A 20,559-nucleotide genomic window follows, 5' to 3' on the forward strand; every position below is an offset into this window, starting at 1 on the left:
CCTTCACAGGTTGATAAAGACTTTATTCCTGGGCTTATGTACATCCGTGACAATGAGGCAACTGCTGAAGAGTTTGAAGCTATGACCCTTCCATTCACTGTGCCAAATGCCAGTGGTCAAGATATTCAGCTGAGTTCCAAATATGCCCATATCACACTGGAGAATCGAGCAGAATATGTGAGATTAGCAATAAATTACAGGTAAGTAAATGTGGTATTGATATACTGTAGATTGTTCATTTACTTCTTGTGGTGCTTGTTGTTTAAAATACTATCCCTACATACACATGAAACCTATTCAGTCAGTATGTGTTTTATAAATTCCTCTCAACCCCATCATTTTGGGCCTGTATTGTCCCACATATGGGGACTTTTACGAAGCAATGATTAAGCTTTAAAGGTGGCCACCAGGTGGCAGCAGCAAAACCATTAGATATTGCCTTATGATTATTTGTTCACATCATAATTTATGGTGTAAGGTAAGGGTTAAACTTTTCTTTTTTGTATCTAAAGGATTCTTCCTCCACAAAACCTGAATATGACTCAGTAATTATTCTTATTATGAATAAATTATGAATAAAACATTTTTAAATAATCAAAAATATTATGCATTAAATAATATATATTTTTAGATTGTAGTGTGTTGACTTGTTTTAATTTATTTCTTTCAAATTTTTTTTTTGTGGATTTATGTTGTCTGCCAAAAAACAGAGTTTTAGTCATAGGTCTAAATTTCATGTTTCACATGAGACCGAGTTCATTTTTTTTTTTTTTTATAGATAGATAGATCTTTATTGTCATTGTCACTTTTACAAAGGAACAACGAAATTGAAGGTGCAGTTGATTCAGTGTAAGGCATAAGAGTTAAAAAGACAAAAAGAGAGAAAATAATAACAAACCAAATAGTAATAAAAGTACTTGTTATATATACAAATTAAAATGTTAATTGTTAAATGTACAAATTGCACTGGTTGACTTAAGGTCTATATTGCACATTGGGAGAATGATATGGAGCAGTTTTATTCTGAGTTCAGGGCCATGATTGCTTTTGGATAAAAATTGTTTTTAAGGCAGTTTGTCCTGGTTTTCGTTGGCTCTGTATCTCTTGCCTGATGGCAAAAGCTGGAAGAGGCAATGACCAGGATGTAATGAATCCTGTGAAATGTCTATTGCTTTTTTGTGGCATCGGGAGGTGTAGATTTGTTCCAGAGTGGGGATGGTACAGCCAGATTGTCTCTCCACTGTCCTGACGACCATGTGGAACGCTTTCCTTTCTGAGGAAGTGCAGCTACCATACCACACACACAGTCCGTACGTGAGCACACTCTCGATAGAACAGTGATAAAAGGCAAGGAGCATATTTTTGGGTAGATGATTCTTTCTGAGGATTCTCAGAAAATAGTCTCTGCTGCCCCTTCTTCAGCAGCTCCTTGGTGTTGCCGCTCCAGGTCAGGCCATCCTCCAACTCAATGCCCAGAAACCTGAACACCCGGACCCTCTCCACACAGGCCCTGCCAGTGATGAGTGGCTGGATGTCAGTTTGTTTTTTCTAAACTCAATAACAAGGTCCTTCGTTTTTGGTGTGTTGAGGAGCAGGTTATTGACTCTGCACCACTCTGACAGCCGCTCCACCTCGTCCCTGTATGCCAGCTCCCCCTCCTTGCCCGTGATGAGACCATCGTCGTGTCATCCGCAAACTTTATGATCTTGTTACTATGGTGAGTGGGGACACAGTCATAATTGTAGAGGGTGTAGAGGAGCAGGCTTGAGTACACAACCCTGTGGCATCCTGGTGTTGAGGCTGAGAGCAGCGGAGGTGTGCGGACCCAGCATGACCCTCTGGGAGCGACCAGACAGGAAATCCAGTATCCAACTGCAGGTGAGTGATGGAAGTCCCAGATCTGCCGGTTTAGACACCAGTCGTTGTGGGAGGAAGCTAAAGTCCACAAAGAGCAGTCTGGCGTAACTCCCCTGTTGCTCCAGGTTGGTCAGGGCAGCATGAAGGGCTGTGGCCACAGTGTCCTCCGTGGATCTCTTTGCTTTGTAAGCAAATTGAAATGGGTCCAGGTCTGCAGGCAGGCAGGCGATGATATGACTCCTCCATTGTCAACCAGGGATTCCTTATGCGTCTGTCCCTGGTGACATTGTCCATGCAGAACCTGATGTAATCTGGGACTGCCGTAGTGTGGTTCTCCAAGTCTTGGTGATCGGAAACCTCCCAGTCAGTTCTCTGGAAGCCGTCCTGCAACTGTTGGGAGGCCTCCTCGGGCCATATGGTAACAGTCCTGGCCATAGTGGGAACTTGTTTCCTGAGAGGGGTATATGCAGGGATCAGAAGCAGGGTATGTGTGATCAGACTGGCCAAGGTGTGCTAGGGATTTTTAGCCCTATAGGCCTGTCTGATGTTTGTGTATAACTTGTCCAGTGTTTTTACTCCCCTGGTTGCACACTTTATGCGTTGATGGAATTTGGAGAGAACTGCTTTCAGATCTGCATGATTAAATTTTAGTTCCCAGAAATGATCTGAACAGCCTCAGGATACGTGCTCTGTTTGCTGCTGATGGTGTCATGCAAAAGCCTCAGAGCCGAGCTAGCATTAGCATCTGGTGCTATGTACACAGCAGTTAGCAGTATGGCGTTAAATTCACGGGGGAGGTATATGGGTCTGCATGTAATTGTCATAAACTCCACGTCTGGAAAGCAGTGTCTGGTGACTATGGTGGAATTCGTACACCAGCTATTGTTCACATAAATGCACAGCCCCCCTCATTTTTTCTTACCGGAGCTTTCTGTCCTGTCTTGCCGGTGTGCTGTGTAGCCTGCTACGTCTCCGTGATCAGCAGGATGCAGCAGTCCCTGATGATCTTTTCTGTAGCAATCCGCAGCTTCCACTCGTCCAGTTTGTTCACCAGAGACCTCACATTTGAGGAGAAAATGCTTGGAAGCGGTGGTTTGTGTGGCTGCTTCCTTTAGCCTTGCTAGCACGCCACCTCAGCACCCCCTCTTTTGTTTACGTTCTTTGCACCAGCTCCTCAAAGCTGGGATTGTAATCCACGGAGAGCCCGGTGTCCGTACAGTGTCACCCAGAATGTTGTGGACACGGAGAATCTCGGATGTCGAGCACCTCTCGCTCCATAAGCCAATAGATAAAATATCTTGCCCGCTTTACGTGTATTTATCCAAGCAGGGTGGAAAAACCAAACTCTGAATCTGAGAGTACACAGCCGCAGCGTCTAAGTGCGCCGCCATTGTTAAAACTTCATTCACATACTTATTATCACAAAGCCAGATCTTCATCTCTTGATGCAGTTTAACTAGGCAGTAATCTTTTTGCAATTAACACTAGAATCCCTGACGCCTACAAAAATATTCGTAATGCCAGACCACATTAAATTCCCTCGCACCTCGTCAGCTCCATCTTTGTTTTGTAAATGTGTCAATCAGCACAAGCAGCAAGCAGCCTGCTATCCCATCCCCTACTAAGGCAAGTCAGACACAAAATTCTCAGAGCTGGGAGTAAGGTGTCTGAAAACATACGGGGTAAATAATATATCATTATTTGGAATACAACGATCTGTGTAAATGTAGGATGACAGGAAATGCAAGGCAAGAAATGTCGAACACATAACTAAAACAAACTTTTTCATGTTATAGTAATAATTGACAAAATGTTGATGTGAAGTATATAATGTGTGAAGACTGAAGTCCAAATATCAAATAAACATTTTCACAAAAGGTATAACAAAACAAGCGTGCTTTTATTGAAGATTATAACTGAATAAAAACAAAATTGTTCAATTTACTTGTTACTGGCAATGTGTAAAAAATGAAGCCACCATCTTTTTTTTTTTTTTTTTTTTATTAATTTTATTGCAATCATTCTGTACAAATAGATACATTTTTTTAAAAAAATACGATTGAAAACAAATCAAACCCCACTCCTGAGAAGGAGAGCATGGCCAAAGGAGTAATACTTAAGGCTTGTAAACATGCCTAAATTGTTGAGTTTAATTGGGCAAAAAAGATAAATGGAGAAGGAAAAGAAATGTGGAAATAATTAATTCTTCTTATTCTAAAATATTATTGATTAGATCCTGCCAGGTTCTGAAAAAATTCTGTACAGATCCTCTAACCGAGAATTTGATTTTTTCTAATTTCAAATAATATAAAACATCGGTTTCCCACTGACTTATTAAAGGAGAGTTAGTATTCTTCCAATTTAACAAAATCAGCCTGCGTGCCAAAAGTGTAGTGAATGCAATCACAGTTTGCTTGTCCTTCTCCACTTCAAATCCATCTGGAAGAACACCGAACACAGCTGTTAATGGGTTAGGAGTGATTGTGACACCAAGGCTGAAAGGCACTTAAAAGCTTTGGTCCAAAATGATGTTAATTTGGTGCATGCCCAAAACATGTGACCCAGTGAGGCAGGAGCTTGGTTTCAGCGTTCGCAGGTTGGATCTTGTCCTGGAAACATTTTGGACAGTTTTAAGTGAGACAGATGAGCTCGATATATAATTTTGAGCTGAATAATTCTATGCTTTGCGCATATGGAGCTCGAGTGAATTCTCTGCATTGCTACCTTCCACTCCTTTTCTGATATATTAATTAGGAGATCTTTTTCCCAATGTCCTCTTGGATCTTTGAAAGGAAGGGACTCTAATAAAATTTTATATATTGCAGAAATGGTGTCTAAGTCCTCGAAATTGAGCAGTATTTTTTCTTCATGGTGGAGGGTACGAGATGAGGAAAATCGGGCAGGTTCTGTTTAACAAAGTTTCTAATTTGAAGATAGTGAAAGAAATGTGTAGCTGGAAGGTTAAATTTGGAATGTAATTGTTCAAAGGATGCAAAGATATTGTCTATATAAAGATCTCTGAGCAATTTAATCCCAAATCTTTTCCAGATATTAAAAACTAGATATGTTTGCGAGGGTTGAAAGAGGTGGTTCTCCTGCAGAGGTGCCACAGATAAAAGATTTTCCATCTTAAATTGCTTTCTAAATTGGTTCCATGTTCTGAATGAGTGAAGCACAATTGGGTTATTAGTATATTTGCGATAACTTTCATTTATTGGAGCGCAGAGCAGGGAATATAAAAAAGTACCGCAGGATTGTACTTCTATTGCGGACCAAGCCTGTGTATGTTCATTTATTTGTGTCCAGGTTTTTATGGCTTGCATGTTTGCTGCCCAGTAATAAAACTGAAAATTAGGTAGAACCATGCCACCTTCTGCCTGAGGTCTTTGTAGGGTCGCTCTTTGGAAACGTCAATGTTTTGAGTTCCCAATAAATGAGGTTATTGTTGAATCTAATTGCTTAAAAAACGATTTATTGATATATATTGGAATGTTTTGAAATAAAAAAAGAAGCTTAGGAAGGATATTCATCTTAACAACGTTAATTCTTCCGGCTAGAGTGAGATAAAGGGTTGACCATCTATGCAAGTCTTGCTTAATTTTTTCCATACAGACGGCGAAATTTTGTTGATAAAGAGCTTTATGTTTACTTGTGATATTTACCCCTAGGTATTTAAACTGATCTGCTATGGTAAAAGGTAGGGTGTCCAATCTAATATTATATGCTTGTGAATTCACTGGAAAGAGTATACTTTTATTCAAATTAATTCTGAGACCAGAGATCTTTTGAAATTCTGTAAGTGCTGTTAAAATTGCAGGAACAGTGTTTTCTGGGTCTGATATATATAAAACCATATCATCTGCATATAGAGAAATTTTCTGTTCCAGTCCTTCTCTGATAATCCCCTTTATCTGATAAGAATTTCGACAGTGGACCGCCAGTGGTTCACTGGCGATTGCAAACAGCAGTGGTGACAAGGGACATCCTTGTCTGGTGCCACGTTCTAGTTTAAAGTAGTCTGAACAAATGTTATTAATACAAACTGAAGCTTCTGGACTGGTATACAGTAGTTTGATCCATGCACAAATATTTGGGCCAAACCCAAATTTCTCCAATGCAGTGAATAGATAGTTCCATTCAATCATATCAAATGCTTTTTCTGCATCTAATGATAATAATATCTCTGGGGTATTTGACTTTGCTGGTGAATATATTACATTAAACAGACGTCGAAGATTGGAGATAAGTGTCGGCCTTTAATAAATCCAGCCCCTCACAGTCACCTCGCAGATGGCATCTTAACCCACTTCTATTAGCTGACGAGAACTGTACAAAATTTATATCCAAACAAATCAGCTTCTTCCTAGAGACAAACACACCCTCAATGAAGCCACTATCAATCGATAGAAAGTAGACACGTCCACTTGGCTTCCGCAGAGGTAAAGACTGCTGCCTTACAGTCGAGATTTTGCGGGATCGATTCTGGGTCCTCCACACATTTACCATTTTGAGTAGTGAGCTGCTATTATTGTTACTATTACAATATATAATAAAAACATACATGATTGCTGTAGTGCCGCTAGTGTATCTGAAGTTGATTTCCCCAATTTGCACATGAACTTGATGTTAGCATGTTGTTCAAACTGCGACATTACGCCAAATGACTATGCACATGTCTAACTCAAATGGTAGTTAAAACAATACTACACTCCAAAACCAATCCAGACCTGTTGTAACTGGTCTACAGATGTGCTGCACTCCCCTCCACAACAATGTGTACGTGATCTGATCTCTCCATCTGCTGCTATATCATAATACTGCAGACTTTTTGACTGCCCTACATATAATTCCCTAGAAATGCATCGCTAGATAAACACTTCAACACAGACTTGAACTGTGAGGATTGCACAAGGGTGATGCCTTCATCTGACTGAATAGAGGGTGGGGGGGGTGTAGCAGTCTGCGTTCAAAAGTGGGCTTGTTAGCACAGTAATCGTGACGTATGTCAGGAAAATTTAAGGAGGTCAGGAACAACGAAAAAAATTGTAAGCTTCAAGGATTCTAGTGTTAATTATGCACGTTATTGAAATCTCCCAGTAAATATACCACTCAGGGAAACAATTTACAGTACTCGCTGCTCCTTAGTAAACTGAGAAAAAAAAAAAATCATTTTTACCTGCCTAAGCAATGGCACTGCTCTCTTGCATATCACTACTAGGTTTCTACCATTTTGATAATTTAATAGGTTATGGTTAATTTCAAAATGGTAAAATTAGAGTAAGCTTAGAAACATTTGCCTTTGTGTCCAGGATGTGGAATTTATCTTCACTTTTTTTCTTTTGCAGCTATCCAGTAATATTTTAAATGTAATTTACAATAAATGCAATAAAATGTTTCCCTTTTGTGCAATCCAACATACTAGTCACAAGTTTAAAATGCCAAAATACTGTGGTGTTTGCATGCAGTCCTTATTTTGAGGCTAGTAACTTGCTCTATTAAGTTTTCATAGTAAATATGCTTACATGTTATATATGGGATATTAAGTTTAATTATTAAAAATGCTAACTAATTCATACTTTAATATAGCAGCTAAATGCAGTATTTTGATACCATTCTTCTATACTGACATTTTTGATGTCTTTACTTGCAGACTCCATGAGTTTGATGAGCAGGTCTCTGCAGTCAGGGAGGGGATGGCCCGAGTGGTTCCTGTGCCTCTCCTTTCTCTATTTACTGGATATGAACTTGAAACGATGGTAAGTCTACTGTCACGTTAACCATGGCTTCAGATGTCCTTTATAATCATAAGACAATGTATAGTAGACAAAAGCATGCAAGCTATTTTACTGAGAGTTTCAAATAGTCACCGGATGCCCTCTCTAATCCTGAAGCTAAATGAAATGCCATTGGTGTCCATATCACTTTACGAAATTAAATTTCAAGTAGTTGTATTACTGTTTGAAGATCAAGAGTACAGATTCTCTACATCATGTGAGGCCATCAGCGGAGTCCCTCTAATGACATAATTTCCAATATACTAAGTAAATTGGCCACCAGAATTGGAGGAGTGACAAATACTTACGTGGCTGAAAAGCAGCTAAAAACCTTTAGAATGTCCTCAGAATTTGCTTGAAAATGTTATTTAAGCAGTTTTTTTATGCAGCACTGCTAAGCTCTAAGGTACTAATCGCTGCCTCATAGGAAACAGTTTTTAAAAGCAGTTTTCTAGTTTATGTTGACACAACATTTTCATCTTCCAGTACATAAGTGTTTAACAAGGACAGTATATAAATTACATAAAACATTGCTGAATACATTGGGCATTGTGCTCACACTCAGAAATTCATGTATGCAGATTTGGTCAAGTAATCTGTGGAGAATTTAACAACCAAAGGCATATCTAGAGTACAGGGCTTGTCCTGCCCTGAGCCAACATCCACACAAGTGTTCACATCATTGATAAAATAACCAAATATTCATATGGCATAGACATTTGGTTACACTTTGCATGCACGCATTAGTGGAAAAATCTTTAAAGGGGGGACAGGACTGCTGCCAATCACAGGTTTTATCTCTAAACTGCAGCTACTGTCAAGTTCTTTGGCTTTTGTGCGAGTATGCAACATTCTGACTGTACAAAAAGGGAGCTCAGGTTTATACAGGTAAGCAGCACAACAACTGCCATGGAAAACAACTGTTTTCTGCAAGTGATGATGAAATATGTTTTTCTTCTGTGAGGGGAGACCGAGCAGGGAGTGAGACATTGTAATGAGCAGGATCCAGTCAAGCAAGAGCTATGTATTCAGCACAAACCAATCGGGGCATGGTGTTTTTTTGAAAATCTGCGTTTTGCCCTTCTACACCACAATGCTGAGGCTGTATTTTCAGAAGAATATGGCCCTGGGGAGCTTTTTGAAAAGTCATTGTTTTTGGGGGCTGAAAACAGGGGTAGTGTGGACAAAAGGTGAAAACAAAGACCAAAACATAAGGGGCCTAAGAATGTAAAGAAATCAAATCTCTTTACACGTCAACACAGGAGGCTGTGTGGGGATCTTAATCTATCCCTTGTTTTTAAATTCATTGAGATAATACATCAAGTAGACTTCTTTGTGCTAATTACTGAATTAGTCATTGTCCCAGATTTTCAGGGTTAGGTTTGATTTTTTAATGTACAGTGATCCCTCGCTATATCGTGCTTCGCCTTTCGCGGCTTCACTCTATCGCGGATTTTATATGTAAGCATATTTAAATATATATCGCGGATTTTTTGCTGGTTCGCGGATTTCTGAGGACAATGGGTCTTTTAATTTCTGGTACATCCTTCCTCAGTTGGTTTGCCCAGTTGATTTCATACAAGGGACGCTATTGGCAGATGGCTGAGAAGCTACCCGACTTACTTTCTCTCTCTCTCTCTTGCTCTGACATGCTCTACTCCTGACTGAGGGGGTGTGAGCAGGGGGGCTGTTCGCACACCTAGACGATACGGACGCTCGTCTAAAAATGCTTTCACGTTGCTCCCTTCTGTGCAGCTGCTTCGTGAAGCGACATGCTGCACGGTGCTTCGCATACTTAAAAGCTCGAAGGGCACGCATTGATTTTTGACTGTTTGTTTTTCTCTGTCTCTCTCTCTCTCTCTCTCTCTCTGCTCTTGACGGAGGGGGTGTGAGCTGCCGCCTTCAACAGCTTTCTACCGGCGGTGCTTCGCATACTTAAAAGCCAAACAGCCCTATTGATTTGTTTGCTTTTCTCTTTATCTCTCTGACATTATCTGCTCCTTACGCGCACTCCTTTGAAGAGGAAGATATGTTTGCATTCTTTTAATTGTGAGACGGAACTGTCATCTCTGTCTTGTCATGGAGCACAGTTTAAACTTTTGAAAGAGAGACAAATGTTTGTTTGCAGTGTTTGAATAACGTTCCTGTCTCTCTACAACCTCCTGTGTTTCTGTGCAAATCTGTGACCCAAGCATGACAATATAAAAATAACCATATAAACATATGGTTTCTACTTCGCAGATTTTCACCTTTTGCGGGGGGTTCTAGAACGCAACCCCCGCGATGGAGGAGGGATTACTGTACTTTTTTCCATTTTATTTTTTAACTAAGGTAATTGCTTTGTCTACAGGTATGTGGCAGTCCAGACATTCCACTACACCTACTGAAGTCTGTTGCCACCTATAAAGGAGTGGAGCCCACAGCACCTTTGATCCAGTGGTTCTGGGAGGTAATGGAATCCTTCTCCAACACAGAAAGGTCGCTGTTTCTTAGATTTGTTTGGGGAAGGACAAGACTTCCAAGGACAATTGCAGACTTTCGGGGACGAGACTTTGTTGTTCAGGTACAATATGTTCTTTAAAAAATATTTACATTTAGCTAGGGTATTTTTATAAACTGTAATTCTTGTCGTTCTATAAGTAAGCTACTTGCACAGTTTGAGAAAGTGTTGGATTTTTGTAGCATCATCGTGCATTTTAAGACTCCATGTATGATTATAACATGTACGATTATAACATTTATTAGATGCAAAGCGTGTATTTTGCATTTATTTTGAAATGTCTTAAACATATTTTTTTCTTGTTAAGGTGATAACTTTTACCACTAAATGCAAACACAGCTACACATTGTACTTCTGTCTGCTTTAAAACTGCACTGTATGTTCAGAAATAACTGGAAGATGAAGAACAAAGTGAATTCTGTACTTATTATTTTGCTACTAAATGCACACCACTCCATGTCCGATTACTTTACACCTTTTAATATGGTGCTTTAATATAATAATTAATATTTGTTAAAGTGATGATTTGTAAAACAGAATGGAATCTTTTCCTTCTTTTAAATTCACCATTTTGTTCTCAGCCCTTGGCTACATCCAGTGTTTATCTTTTTTCAGGGTTTTCTAAAAGCAAAGGTAAGAAAAAGATGTGCTGAGAAAGTGTAATTTGCCATAAAGTTTGAGATTAGGCACATGAAAAACAATTTGGGTTGTAAAGAATAATCAGATCATAGACCCTGCATTAACTACCGTATATACTCGCATTTAAGTTCTCCCGTGTATAAGTCAGGGCTTGATTTTACCATATAATTTCCGGAATTTTATAATGTCAGTTGAAAACTCACGCTATTGGTCCAAGAGATTACGATATGCTAACACCCACCTGAGAGAGTAACCACGGAGCACACTGCCTTTTTTTTTTCTTCTGTGTATTGTACCTACGTGACCACACAGTAATACCCGAACTTTTTTTTAGCGACGTTTGCACTGTTTTGTGTTTTTTGTACCTCATACCCTCATACACCTTTTTCGTAAGAGCATCCCTTATTTGCGATGGAGAGTTTGATCAGAAGGAAATATGAAGCTGGTTTTAAATTAAAAGTCGTTGAAGTGGCAAAAGAAATTGGTACAGGCGCTGCTGCAACAAAATTTGAGTTTGAGAAATTTGTGTTTGAGAAACTGATATGAGATTGGTGGAAGCAAGAAGATGTAAAAAAAAAAAAATTTAATATGTCATGTTTTTGAACGGGCGTGTAAGTCGGGGTCTGATTTTATGATTGATTTTTTGGGTTTCAAGACCCGACTTATACACGAGTATATTCGGTACTTACTTTATTGTATGCAGGTTGCTATGTTTTAAGTAGATGTGCTTTGCAGTTGAAGTCTTGTTGGTACTGTGCAGTTGTGTTAGCTCACACTTTTCGATCCTGTGAGTATAATGTCTACTGTTTACTTTGCAGGTATTGGATAAATACAACCCTCCAGATCACTTTCTTCCAGAGTCCTACACTTGTTTCTTCCTATTAAAATTGCCCAGGTACTCCTGTAAGCATGTGTTGGAGGAAAAATTGAAATATGCAATTCATTTTTGCAAGTCTATTGACACGGACGATTACGCCCGCATTGCACTGACTGGTGAGCCGGCTGCAGATGACAGCAGTGAAGATTCAGACAATGAGGATGCGGATTCCTTTGCTTCTGATTCCACCCAGGATTACTTGACTGGACACTAATGGTGGCTTCTTTGGTTGAAAAAAAATATTTTTAAACAGGCAAAAGCTCTACTGCCAATTATAATATATAAACCTAAATGAATTTAAAAAAAAAAAAAACACTCCTAAAAACAATTATTTAAAACTAGGCGAGTGCAAATTCCTACACATAGCTCCTAGAAGCCCTGTATCCTTGATATAAAGTAGTTTTCTTTGATTTTTTTTAAAGAAATGCTGCACAACCAATTTAGTTTTGTGTTTAATAATGTCATGTAAATGTTTATATATTAAGTAAGCTGTGCTGCATATGAATAATTGTATTCAGCCCAGCACTTTGGTAGCCAATTACAAGTACGTGCTGTGCTCTTTACACTAGTTTGTTGTATAATTTGCAACACGAGATTACTATTACACACTTTCTTTTCTTTGAATCGTGTTTCTGTACTTTTTGATTACAGGAGGGTCAATGTTCACGCAATACTTTTACTCACAAACCTCCAACTTGCTCATGTCTTCTCCATAAAGTTACTGTGTGTCGTTCATTATCCTTTGCAAACATCTGTGCAGACTGTAGTCATTTGGAACTGTAAATATGATTGTGCCATGTATTTACAAAGAGTCCCATTTTACTGTGAATAAACTTCAACTTAAAATACTTTTGCAATCATGTCATCAATATGGCAGCTTAGTTTTACATAAATTTGGAAACTGAATTTAAGTTCATTTGGAGGGAAAAAAAATTATAGTGACAGCAACCCAGAATTTTATCAAGTAGATTTTGAGAGTGTTGTTTTGTTAGCCACTAATAAAAATGTCAGCTCTTTACTTAGCTGCATAGCGTAGTTGTTTGTGGATTTGGTGAAAAGTCCTTAGAATGCAATCTTTCTTCTCTCTTTTCCAGTCTTGGTCCTCATTGTGTACATTTACTGATACCACCACTCTTAGTGGAGGCCAAGAGTGATGCTGTTTGTCTTGTCATCAGACGGGGCCCAGCATTCATCAGGCATTTCAACTGCTCTGCGTTACACCCTGATGTCGACGGCTGAGCGCTCTTTGATGCCTCCCCTTCCTACCAGTATCTTTCAGACCCTCCCAACCGCTCAAAAATTCTCCACTTTGATTGTGTAGATAGCTCTGTGCATGCCACCTTCACACGCGACAACCACAACTGACATCCTTTCACGCTTTATATATCTTTATAGATCTTTATATTTGGCACTTTTCCTCTCCATGTGTTTTCTTCCATCTTTTAATCTCATTGTGATGATGGTGATGTTTGTTACCTTTCAAGGGTGCAAGCCTGTCCAGTGCTTTCTGGGCCTGGTGGCAGGCTCAGACTACACACAGACTTGGCACGTAGACACCTTCTGTCATTTGTACTAAACACTGCAGAAAAATACGTGAAACTTTAGAAAATGTTTCCTCAACTATTCATACAACTTCAAGCATTGAGGTGGTCCACTTTTACTGATTACACTCACCTTCTCAAAACATATCCTGTAGGCTTGTAAACAAATTCAAATTTTGCCGATGTGGGACATGTTTAGTTTATTTAGGAATCTTTCAGATTCCTTCTCAATCCTGACATTTCCCCACACTTTTGTTGTTGGTTTTTCTTCGCTTGTCCCGTTGGTTTGCCTCCAGGTCATTCATCATGCCTTTAATTGGTTGGCACAGTCAGGGTTCACTCACACAGACTTTAAATTCATACAGCATTGCTTTAGTTCAAAAAAGATTAGAGCATTCCATGTGAAAGGAAAAAAAAAGTGTTTCAGGATGGCTTAATTTGGCTTAAAATCCTGGGCATACCTCATCGTCTTATCCTGTCACAAAGTACGACAAAGGGGAGTTTTACCGTGTGCGGCTCCCATGAACAATTGTAGATGTTGGCAAATACAAACAATAATATTACCTCATTTTCCATGTGGACATGGTCTGTGTATTTTCTCGGATTGGTGAGGGCCTAACGAGCATTTTCTAAAGGCATGTTTATTTTTTAAAAACCAATGGAACCACTGACACTTATTAACCTGGCGGGACATATTTATGACTCCTTTCTTCACTTTTTATCTTCAGAAACTTGGCAGACGTATGAGTATGACAGCTTTTAGTGACTTTTTGCTTTTTAAAGATTTTTGACAACTTTGCTCAAAAGCTAATCAGGCCTGCAGTTTCCGTACGTTTTCCTTTTGTGTCAATGGCCCAGCTGAATTTCTTTCCTTGCAGCCTTCGGAATTCCACCATTTTGTTAAACAGACAATCATTCCTGGAAGTGTGGCTGTGATGGCTGCTCCTTTAAAGATGGACCTGCTTTTCTTTTTATGGACTGCCTGACTTGTTTTAGGGGTTGTGTACAAACGCTGGGTTTTTGATGCTTTTAATTTATTTTTCGGCTTCTTTTGTGTGTGGAAAGTCCATATTATATATATCATATAAATATACAGTGCATCCAGAAAGTATTCATAGCGCATCACTTTTTCCACATTTTGTTATGTTACAGCCTTATTCCAAAATGGATTAAATTCATTTTTTTCCTCAGAATTCTACACACAACACCCCATAATGACAACGTGAAAAAAGTTTACTTGAGGTTTTTGCAAATTTATTAAAAATAAAAAAACTGAGAAGTCACATGTACATAAGTATTCACAGCCTTTGCTCAATACTTTGTCGATGAACCCTTGGCAGCAATTACAGCCTCAAGTCTTGTTGAATATGATGCCACAAGCTTGGCACACCTATCCTTGGCCAGTTTCGCCCATTCCTCTTTGCAGCACCTCTCAAGCTCCATCAGGTTGGATGGGAAGCGTCGGTGCACAACCATTTTAAGATCTCTCCAGAGATGTTCAATTGGATTCAAGTCTGGGCTCTGGCTGGGCCACTCAAGGACATTCACAGAGTTGTCCTGAAGCCACTCCTTTGATATCTTGGCTGTGTGCTTAGGGTCATTGTCCTGCTGAAAGATGAACCGTCGCCCCAGTCTGAGGTCAAGAGCGCTCTGGAGCAGGTTTTCATCCAGGATGTCTCTGTACATTGCTGCAGTCATCTTTCCCTTTATCCTGACTAGTCTCCCAGTCCCTGCCACTGAAAAACATCCCCACAGCATGATGCTGCCACCACCATGCTTCACTGTAGGGATGGTATTGGCCTGGTGATGAGCGGTGCCTGGTTTCCTCCAAACGTGACGCCTGGCATTCACACCAAAGAGTTCAATCTTTGTCTCATCAGACCAGAGAATTTTCTTTCTCATGGTCTGAGAGTCCTTCAGGTACCTTTTGGCAAACTCCAGGCGGGCTGCCATGTGCCTTTTACTAAGGAGTGGCTTCCATCTGGCCACTCTACCATACAGGCCTGATTGGTGGATTGCTGCAGAGATGGTTGTCCTTCTGGAAGGTTCTCCTCTCTCCACAGAGGACCTCTGGAGCTCTGACAGAGTGACCATCGGGTTCTTGGTCACCTCCCTGACTAAGGCCCTTCTCCCCCGATCGCTCAGTTTAGATGGCCGGGCAGCTCTAGGAAGAGTCCTGGTGGTTTCGAACTTCTTCCACTTACGGATGATGGAGGCCACTGTGCTCATTGGGACCTTCAAAGCAGCAGAAATGTTTCTGTAACCTTCCCCAGATTTGTGCCTCGAGCCAATCCTGTCTCGGAGGTCTACAGACAATTCCTTTGACTTCATGCTTGGTTTGTGCTCTGACATGAACTGTCAACTGTGGGACTTTATATAGACAGGTGTGTGCCTTTCCAAATCATGTCCAATCGACTGAATTTACCACAGGTGGACTCCAATTAAGCTGCAGAAACATCTCAAGGATGATCAGGAGAAACAGGATGCACCTGAGCTCAATTTTGAGCTTCATGGCAAAGGCTGTTAATACTTATGTACATGTGCTTTCTCAATTTTTTATTTTTAATAAATTTGCAAAAACCTCAAGTAAACTTTTTTCACGTTGTCATTATGGGGTGTTGTGTGTAGAATTCTGAGGAAAAAAATGAATTAAATCCATTTTGGAATAAGGTTGTAACATAACAAAATGTGGAAAAAGTGATGCGCTGTGAATACTTTCCGGATGCACTGTATTTTTTATATTATATATAAAAAAATGGAAGACCTGTCTGTGTGTGTATGGAGCAGTCTCCTCAGCACACGCTCAACCATAGCCACCAGATGGTGTATGCATGCACTTTTACATTTTTTCAGTGCCTTCATGCACCTGACTATGAAAGACCTGTGTGCAGCTAATGCCACGGCTCAACAATCTGCAAGTGAAACACCTCATCAAAGGAGGGCAACCCTTGAAGTTTTCATTAAAAACATTGTCTATCTGGAGGTGTTTTCTTGAGACAAAGATTAATAGGACTTGTATGCCAGCAATATGGAAAAGATATGGCATTGTCAGTGTCTTCTTACGAAAGCCGGTGGGTCTATGTCCTCTGCACTGATTAATTCTTAAGAGTTAACTGACGCCTCTCCAAGTTCACGAATACAGTAAAACTACTGGGGCATCTCCATGTTGTTTTTTATTCTAAAAACCGCGTGTAGCTAGTGTGTATATGTATGTATGTATGTATGTATGTGTATATATATTATATATATTAGGGGGCTTCACCCCTGCCAAGCGCCACGCTCAGTTGTGAAGAGGGGGGCTCAGCGCACCCGAAAGAGATGCGGCTGCTCCTCCAAAACCCCTCTTAAACGGTGATACAATGGGAAACAAATACATTTTTTTTACCTCCTCTTTGCTTGATCAGCTGCTGGCTTGGTGCTGCTTTTATTCCACGTGATCAGCATTTTGGGCGGCGCTTTGAATGTTTTAAAGTCACTGCCTTGTCTCTCGGGGTTCCCCAGACATCCTCAAACACTATGCAACCTCTTTTCTCTGTTCCGTTATTTCACCAAGTAATATTTTCCGTATGTTTGTCCTAATGTGATCTTTACTCTTATTTGTTTAAGACTTTTGAATTTTCCTACTTCCATTATCTCTAACCTGCTCTGCATGTGTATCACGGGACTTCCGCCTGAGGGTTGTAAGTATGACTGACTTGCCTGTCTCGCGGGACGTGAAAGTGTCTCTTTCTCTTTTCAAAAGATCACGTCTCTTCACAAGTTCTTTTTTTTTTTATAATAGCTATATACAGTATATATATATATTGTGAAGCCCAGCTCACGTACAGCCGCCATAACCCCGACAGGCAGGACACAGCACACAGTTATTTTTTCTATTCAAAGACAGTCCAGCACAAGCCAATGACACAGTCCTTTTGCCGCCAGTCTTTCTGCTTCCACTCCTCCTTGACAGCGTTGTCTGCTTCCTCCTGTCTCAGGCCATTTAGTAGTGTTGACTGGCTCCTTTTATAGGCCACCCAGAAGGAGTCCAGGCGCCCAACGAGCTTCTTCTGGCAGCACTTCCAGGTGTGGCTGAAGTGCTGCCAAACAGGGTCCTGTAAACGTCCATGCACCCCCTGACGGTGGCCCTGGGCCCCAAAAGGGTTGAGCTGTAATACTCATGACCTGTGGACCTGCAGGAAACCAAGGGGGGCTGCCCTCAGTCTTTCCAGGGGAGAAACTGTTCTGAAAGTACTGTCTCTCCCTTGGCCCTTCCATAATCAGGGCATTCCGACCATCTGCTACAATACACACACACACACACATATATATATATATTGAGGCAGATGGCTGGGACCATTGCCTAGACATTGACCACCTCGATAATGGAAAGACCGGGGAAGAGGACATATCCACAACAATACCTCCAAAGGGACACAAGAGGGCAGGCTCCTTGGATTGCATCAGGGTCACGGTTTTGGAACTTGGAGACTCAACCCTGTTGGGGCCCATGGTCACCACCAAGGGGCAACTGGACAGTCCCCAAGCCATGGACTGCAACACTTCCGCCACACCCGGAAGTGCTGCCAGAAGAGGATCCAGGAACATGTGGAGTACTTCCAGGGACCCTTACAGCACTGAGGTTCTTGGTGGTGATTGGTGCACTGTGTGCTAAGAAAAAGAAAAGGGTGTATTTTTCACTTGTGTTTTTGTGCCTGTGTGTGTCTGGGGTTGATACTCCACTATTTATTACTGCGGTGAGTTGGCATCCTGCCCGGGATTGGTTCCTGCCTTATGCCCTGTGTTGGCTGGGATTGGCTCCAGCAGACCCCTGTGACCCTGTGTTCGGATTCAGCGGGTTGGAAAATGGATGGATAGATTATATATATATATATATATATATATATATATATATATATATATATATATATATATATATATAAATAATGTGAACATCTTTGTATACAGAATACAGTGAAATTGCCACTTTCTGGTGCCCTGATAAAGAAGAAGGTGGTAGGCCAATGCATTACAAGATCAGGCAAAGACAAAATGTTACAGCACACAGCCTTGTCTCAGATTGCACCACATTTTTCCTCAGGAACAGCCTAATTTTTCCTAGCGTGTCCCTTTCTGAAAAATATGTGATAACTGTGCTTTTTACATACCTAAATAAAAGGATAATTGTGTGTGTGTCTGTCCAGTTGCTGTGTCCCTGTCAATCCTAAAGATGGTGCATCACAAAGGTGTTGGCGTTAATTTTAAAAAGTATCAGAAATTAAGAACAGTTATGAAAAATTATACTAAAGCGCAAGAACCAATACTACACTAGGGGAAGAAAGAAGAAAACTAAAATGGAACTGATATCTTGCTTGAAATGACTCACTTAATTTCCTTTTATCTAACTGAACATTAAAGTGTCAGATTCCTTGTAAGATCTTTGATCAAGAGGTTGAACATCACAAGAAGCAAAAATATTAACATACAGTAGCTATCATACATTTAATTATAAAGTTACCAGATACACACTGTGTTTCATTTTCCTTTGTTTTCCTTAAACTAGATTAAATTCTTTGTCAGTCATATTCTTTCAATGTATTGTAAAAGTGAAAAGTTGACATCTTTCATCAAATTAATACTCAAAATGTTTTATACACTTTAATAAAAGGAAAAGTGTCCGTGTATCTGTGTCATTTGGTTTGCTATGTCTCTGTCATCCCAACAGATGGCGCATCACAAATATTAACATGAATTCCATACCAAATGGCATATAGCACAGACATATGCATTGCATTTGTCATTTAAATGGTGCATTACAATCATTTGTAGTAATGCATTTTATTACAAACTAGACAAAGAGCCCGTTTCGACAACGTAAGATGAAACGGGCACGAGTTTGTGTCAGCAGTGTATGAAGAACAAATGATAAGTAACGAAGAAGTTGTTTTGTAATGATTGTAGTCCGCTTTACTCATTACTGTACATGCTTGTACTGTTAGTTGATGAATTTTTCAGGCCTATAGTATAATATTGAATGATGAATGTTCCAGTACAATATGGAATAGCATTAAGTATAAGCACCACAAACCTGATATAGGTGTATTGAATGAATGCGTAATTGAATCAGAATGCGTAATTAGGCCTCGAGCTGTAGTCGAAATCGCCTTTCAGGCCTCTAGAGCTTTAATCAAAGTCGCCTTTCTCTTTGAATTTTTGCGGCCGTAAATCCGCCGTGATGTTGGGGTTGGATGTCGGTCTCGTAAGGTTTTTCGGGCAGCTGCGCAGAAGGCGACTGCGCATGTGGCTTCGGACAGAAGCGAATTATGTATTAAGATGTTTGTGATGCACCATCTGTTGGACTGCAAATGCAATGTATTTTTTTACTACAAGCATTACAAAATACATTCCAATTGACAATGCACTGCAAACATTAATGCTGATGTCTACGTTAGTTACCTTTGACGGCTAGCATAGTTCATTTCTTAATGTAGACAGTCAACCTCGATACAATCATAAAATAAAACAAACTATTACATAATTTTGTTCCAATAGTACACATGTGTGTTAGAGTACTTCTAGAAGATTCACTCTTATGTGGATGAGATACTGGAACAGCTTAGCTAAATAAACAAGCTTGGTGGACTGAATGGTCACCTCTGGATCTGACCGCACTGTAAAATTCAGTGTACTCCATACCTGAATGGAAACAGCGTGTGTGTATATGAAGTGTAAATTGGGTAGGGGACACAGATCAGGGAGCCACACTTGCCTCCTCAAACATTTCATATTCTTTACTTAGCAAGTAGCAGTTCAAATGATGTTGGTAACTGTAATGTGATTTCAAGAATTTCAACTGTAACACGGATGCATTAATTACATTGCTACTGGGAAGTGTAGTTATACTGAGCCATGTTGCCTCAACTCTGTGCATAAGTGACAGGGTGGTCCTGTAGAAATGAAAGTCTGCAGCACGTCTTTGGGGTAGTTTGTTCTTCTCTTATGCACCGTTAATTTCGGATTTTTAAATTTTTTATAAGTTTAAGCCAGGATATTGCATCTGTGGCTGTTCGTAATAAATTTCCTTTTTAAGCCATCACCACACATTCCATGGCTTTTCTTTGCGTATGTCCTTTTAACTGTGCACTAACTAGAGTCGGAGTTTTAACACCTTCTTGCCCCCTTCTCATGGGACATGGCCCCGATGCACCCTTGTCCATGGTGGTGTTCACGTATTTCTGTCTGCAAGTCTTCTCTGGACGTTCACACTGAAAGACGATTTCTGTGTTCTGTGTCGGGTTATTCAAAAGCACAAGTGACTCGATTTCCATACAGTACTATGATTTTGACATCCTGTGGTGGGTTGGCACCCTGCCCAGGATTGTTTCCTGCCTT

At 40.2% G+C, this 20,559-nt stretch overlaps 1 protein-coding gene across 5 annotated transcripts in view; it reads left to right on the forward strand.

The window, feature by feature from the left end:
• herc2 (HECT and RLD domain containing E3 ubiquitin protein ligase 2) overlaps window positions 1-12,495 on the forward strand; it is a 488,151-nt gene extending 475,656 nt beyond the window's left edge. For all 5 annotated transcript variants that reach the window (XM_051927044.1, XM_051927043.1, XM_051927046.1 and 2 more), the window contains exons 90-93: window positions 10-200; window positions 7,508-7,613; window positions 9,982-10,194; window positions 11,589-12,495. In XM_051927044.1, coding sequence (XP_051783004.1) covers window positions 10-200; window positions 7,508-7,613; window positions 9,982-10,194; window positions 11,589-11,861 — 783 coding nt within the window. In that variant the 3' untranslated portion in view covers window positions 11,862-12,495. The remainder of the gene's footprint in view (window positions 1-9; window positions 201-7,507; window positions 7,614-9,981; window positions 10,195-11,588) is intronic.
• The last annotated feature ends 8,064 nt before the right edge of the window (window positions 12,496-20,559 follow it).

Source organism: Erpetoichthys calabaricus, chromosome 4 (assembly GCF_900747795.2).
Source record: "Erpetoichthys calabaricus chromosome 4, fErpCal1.3, whole genome shotgun sequence".
NCBI lineage: Eukaryota > Metazoa > Chordata > Cladistia > Polypteriformes > Polypteridae > Erpetoichthys > Erpetoichthys calabaricus.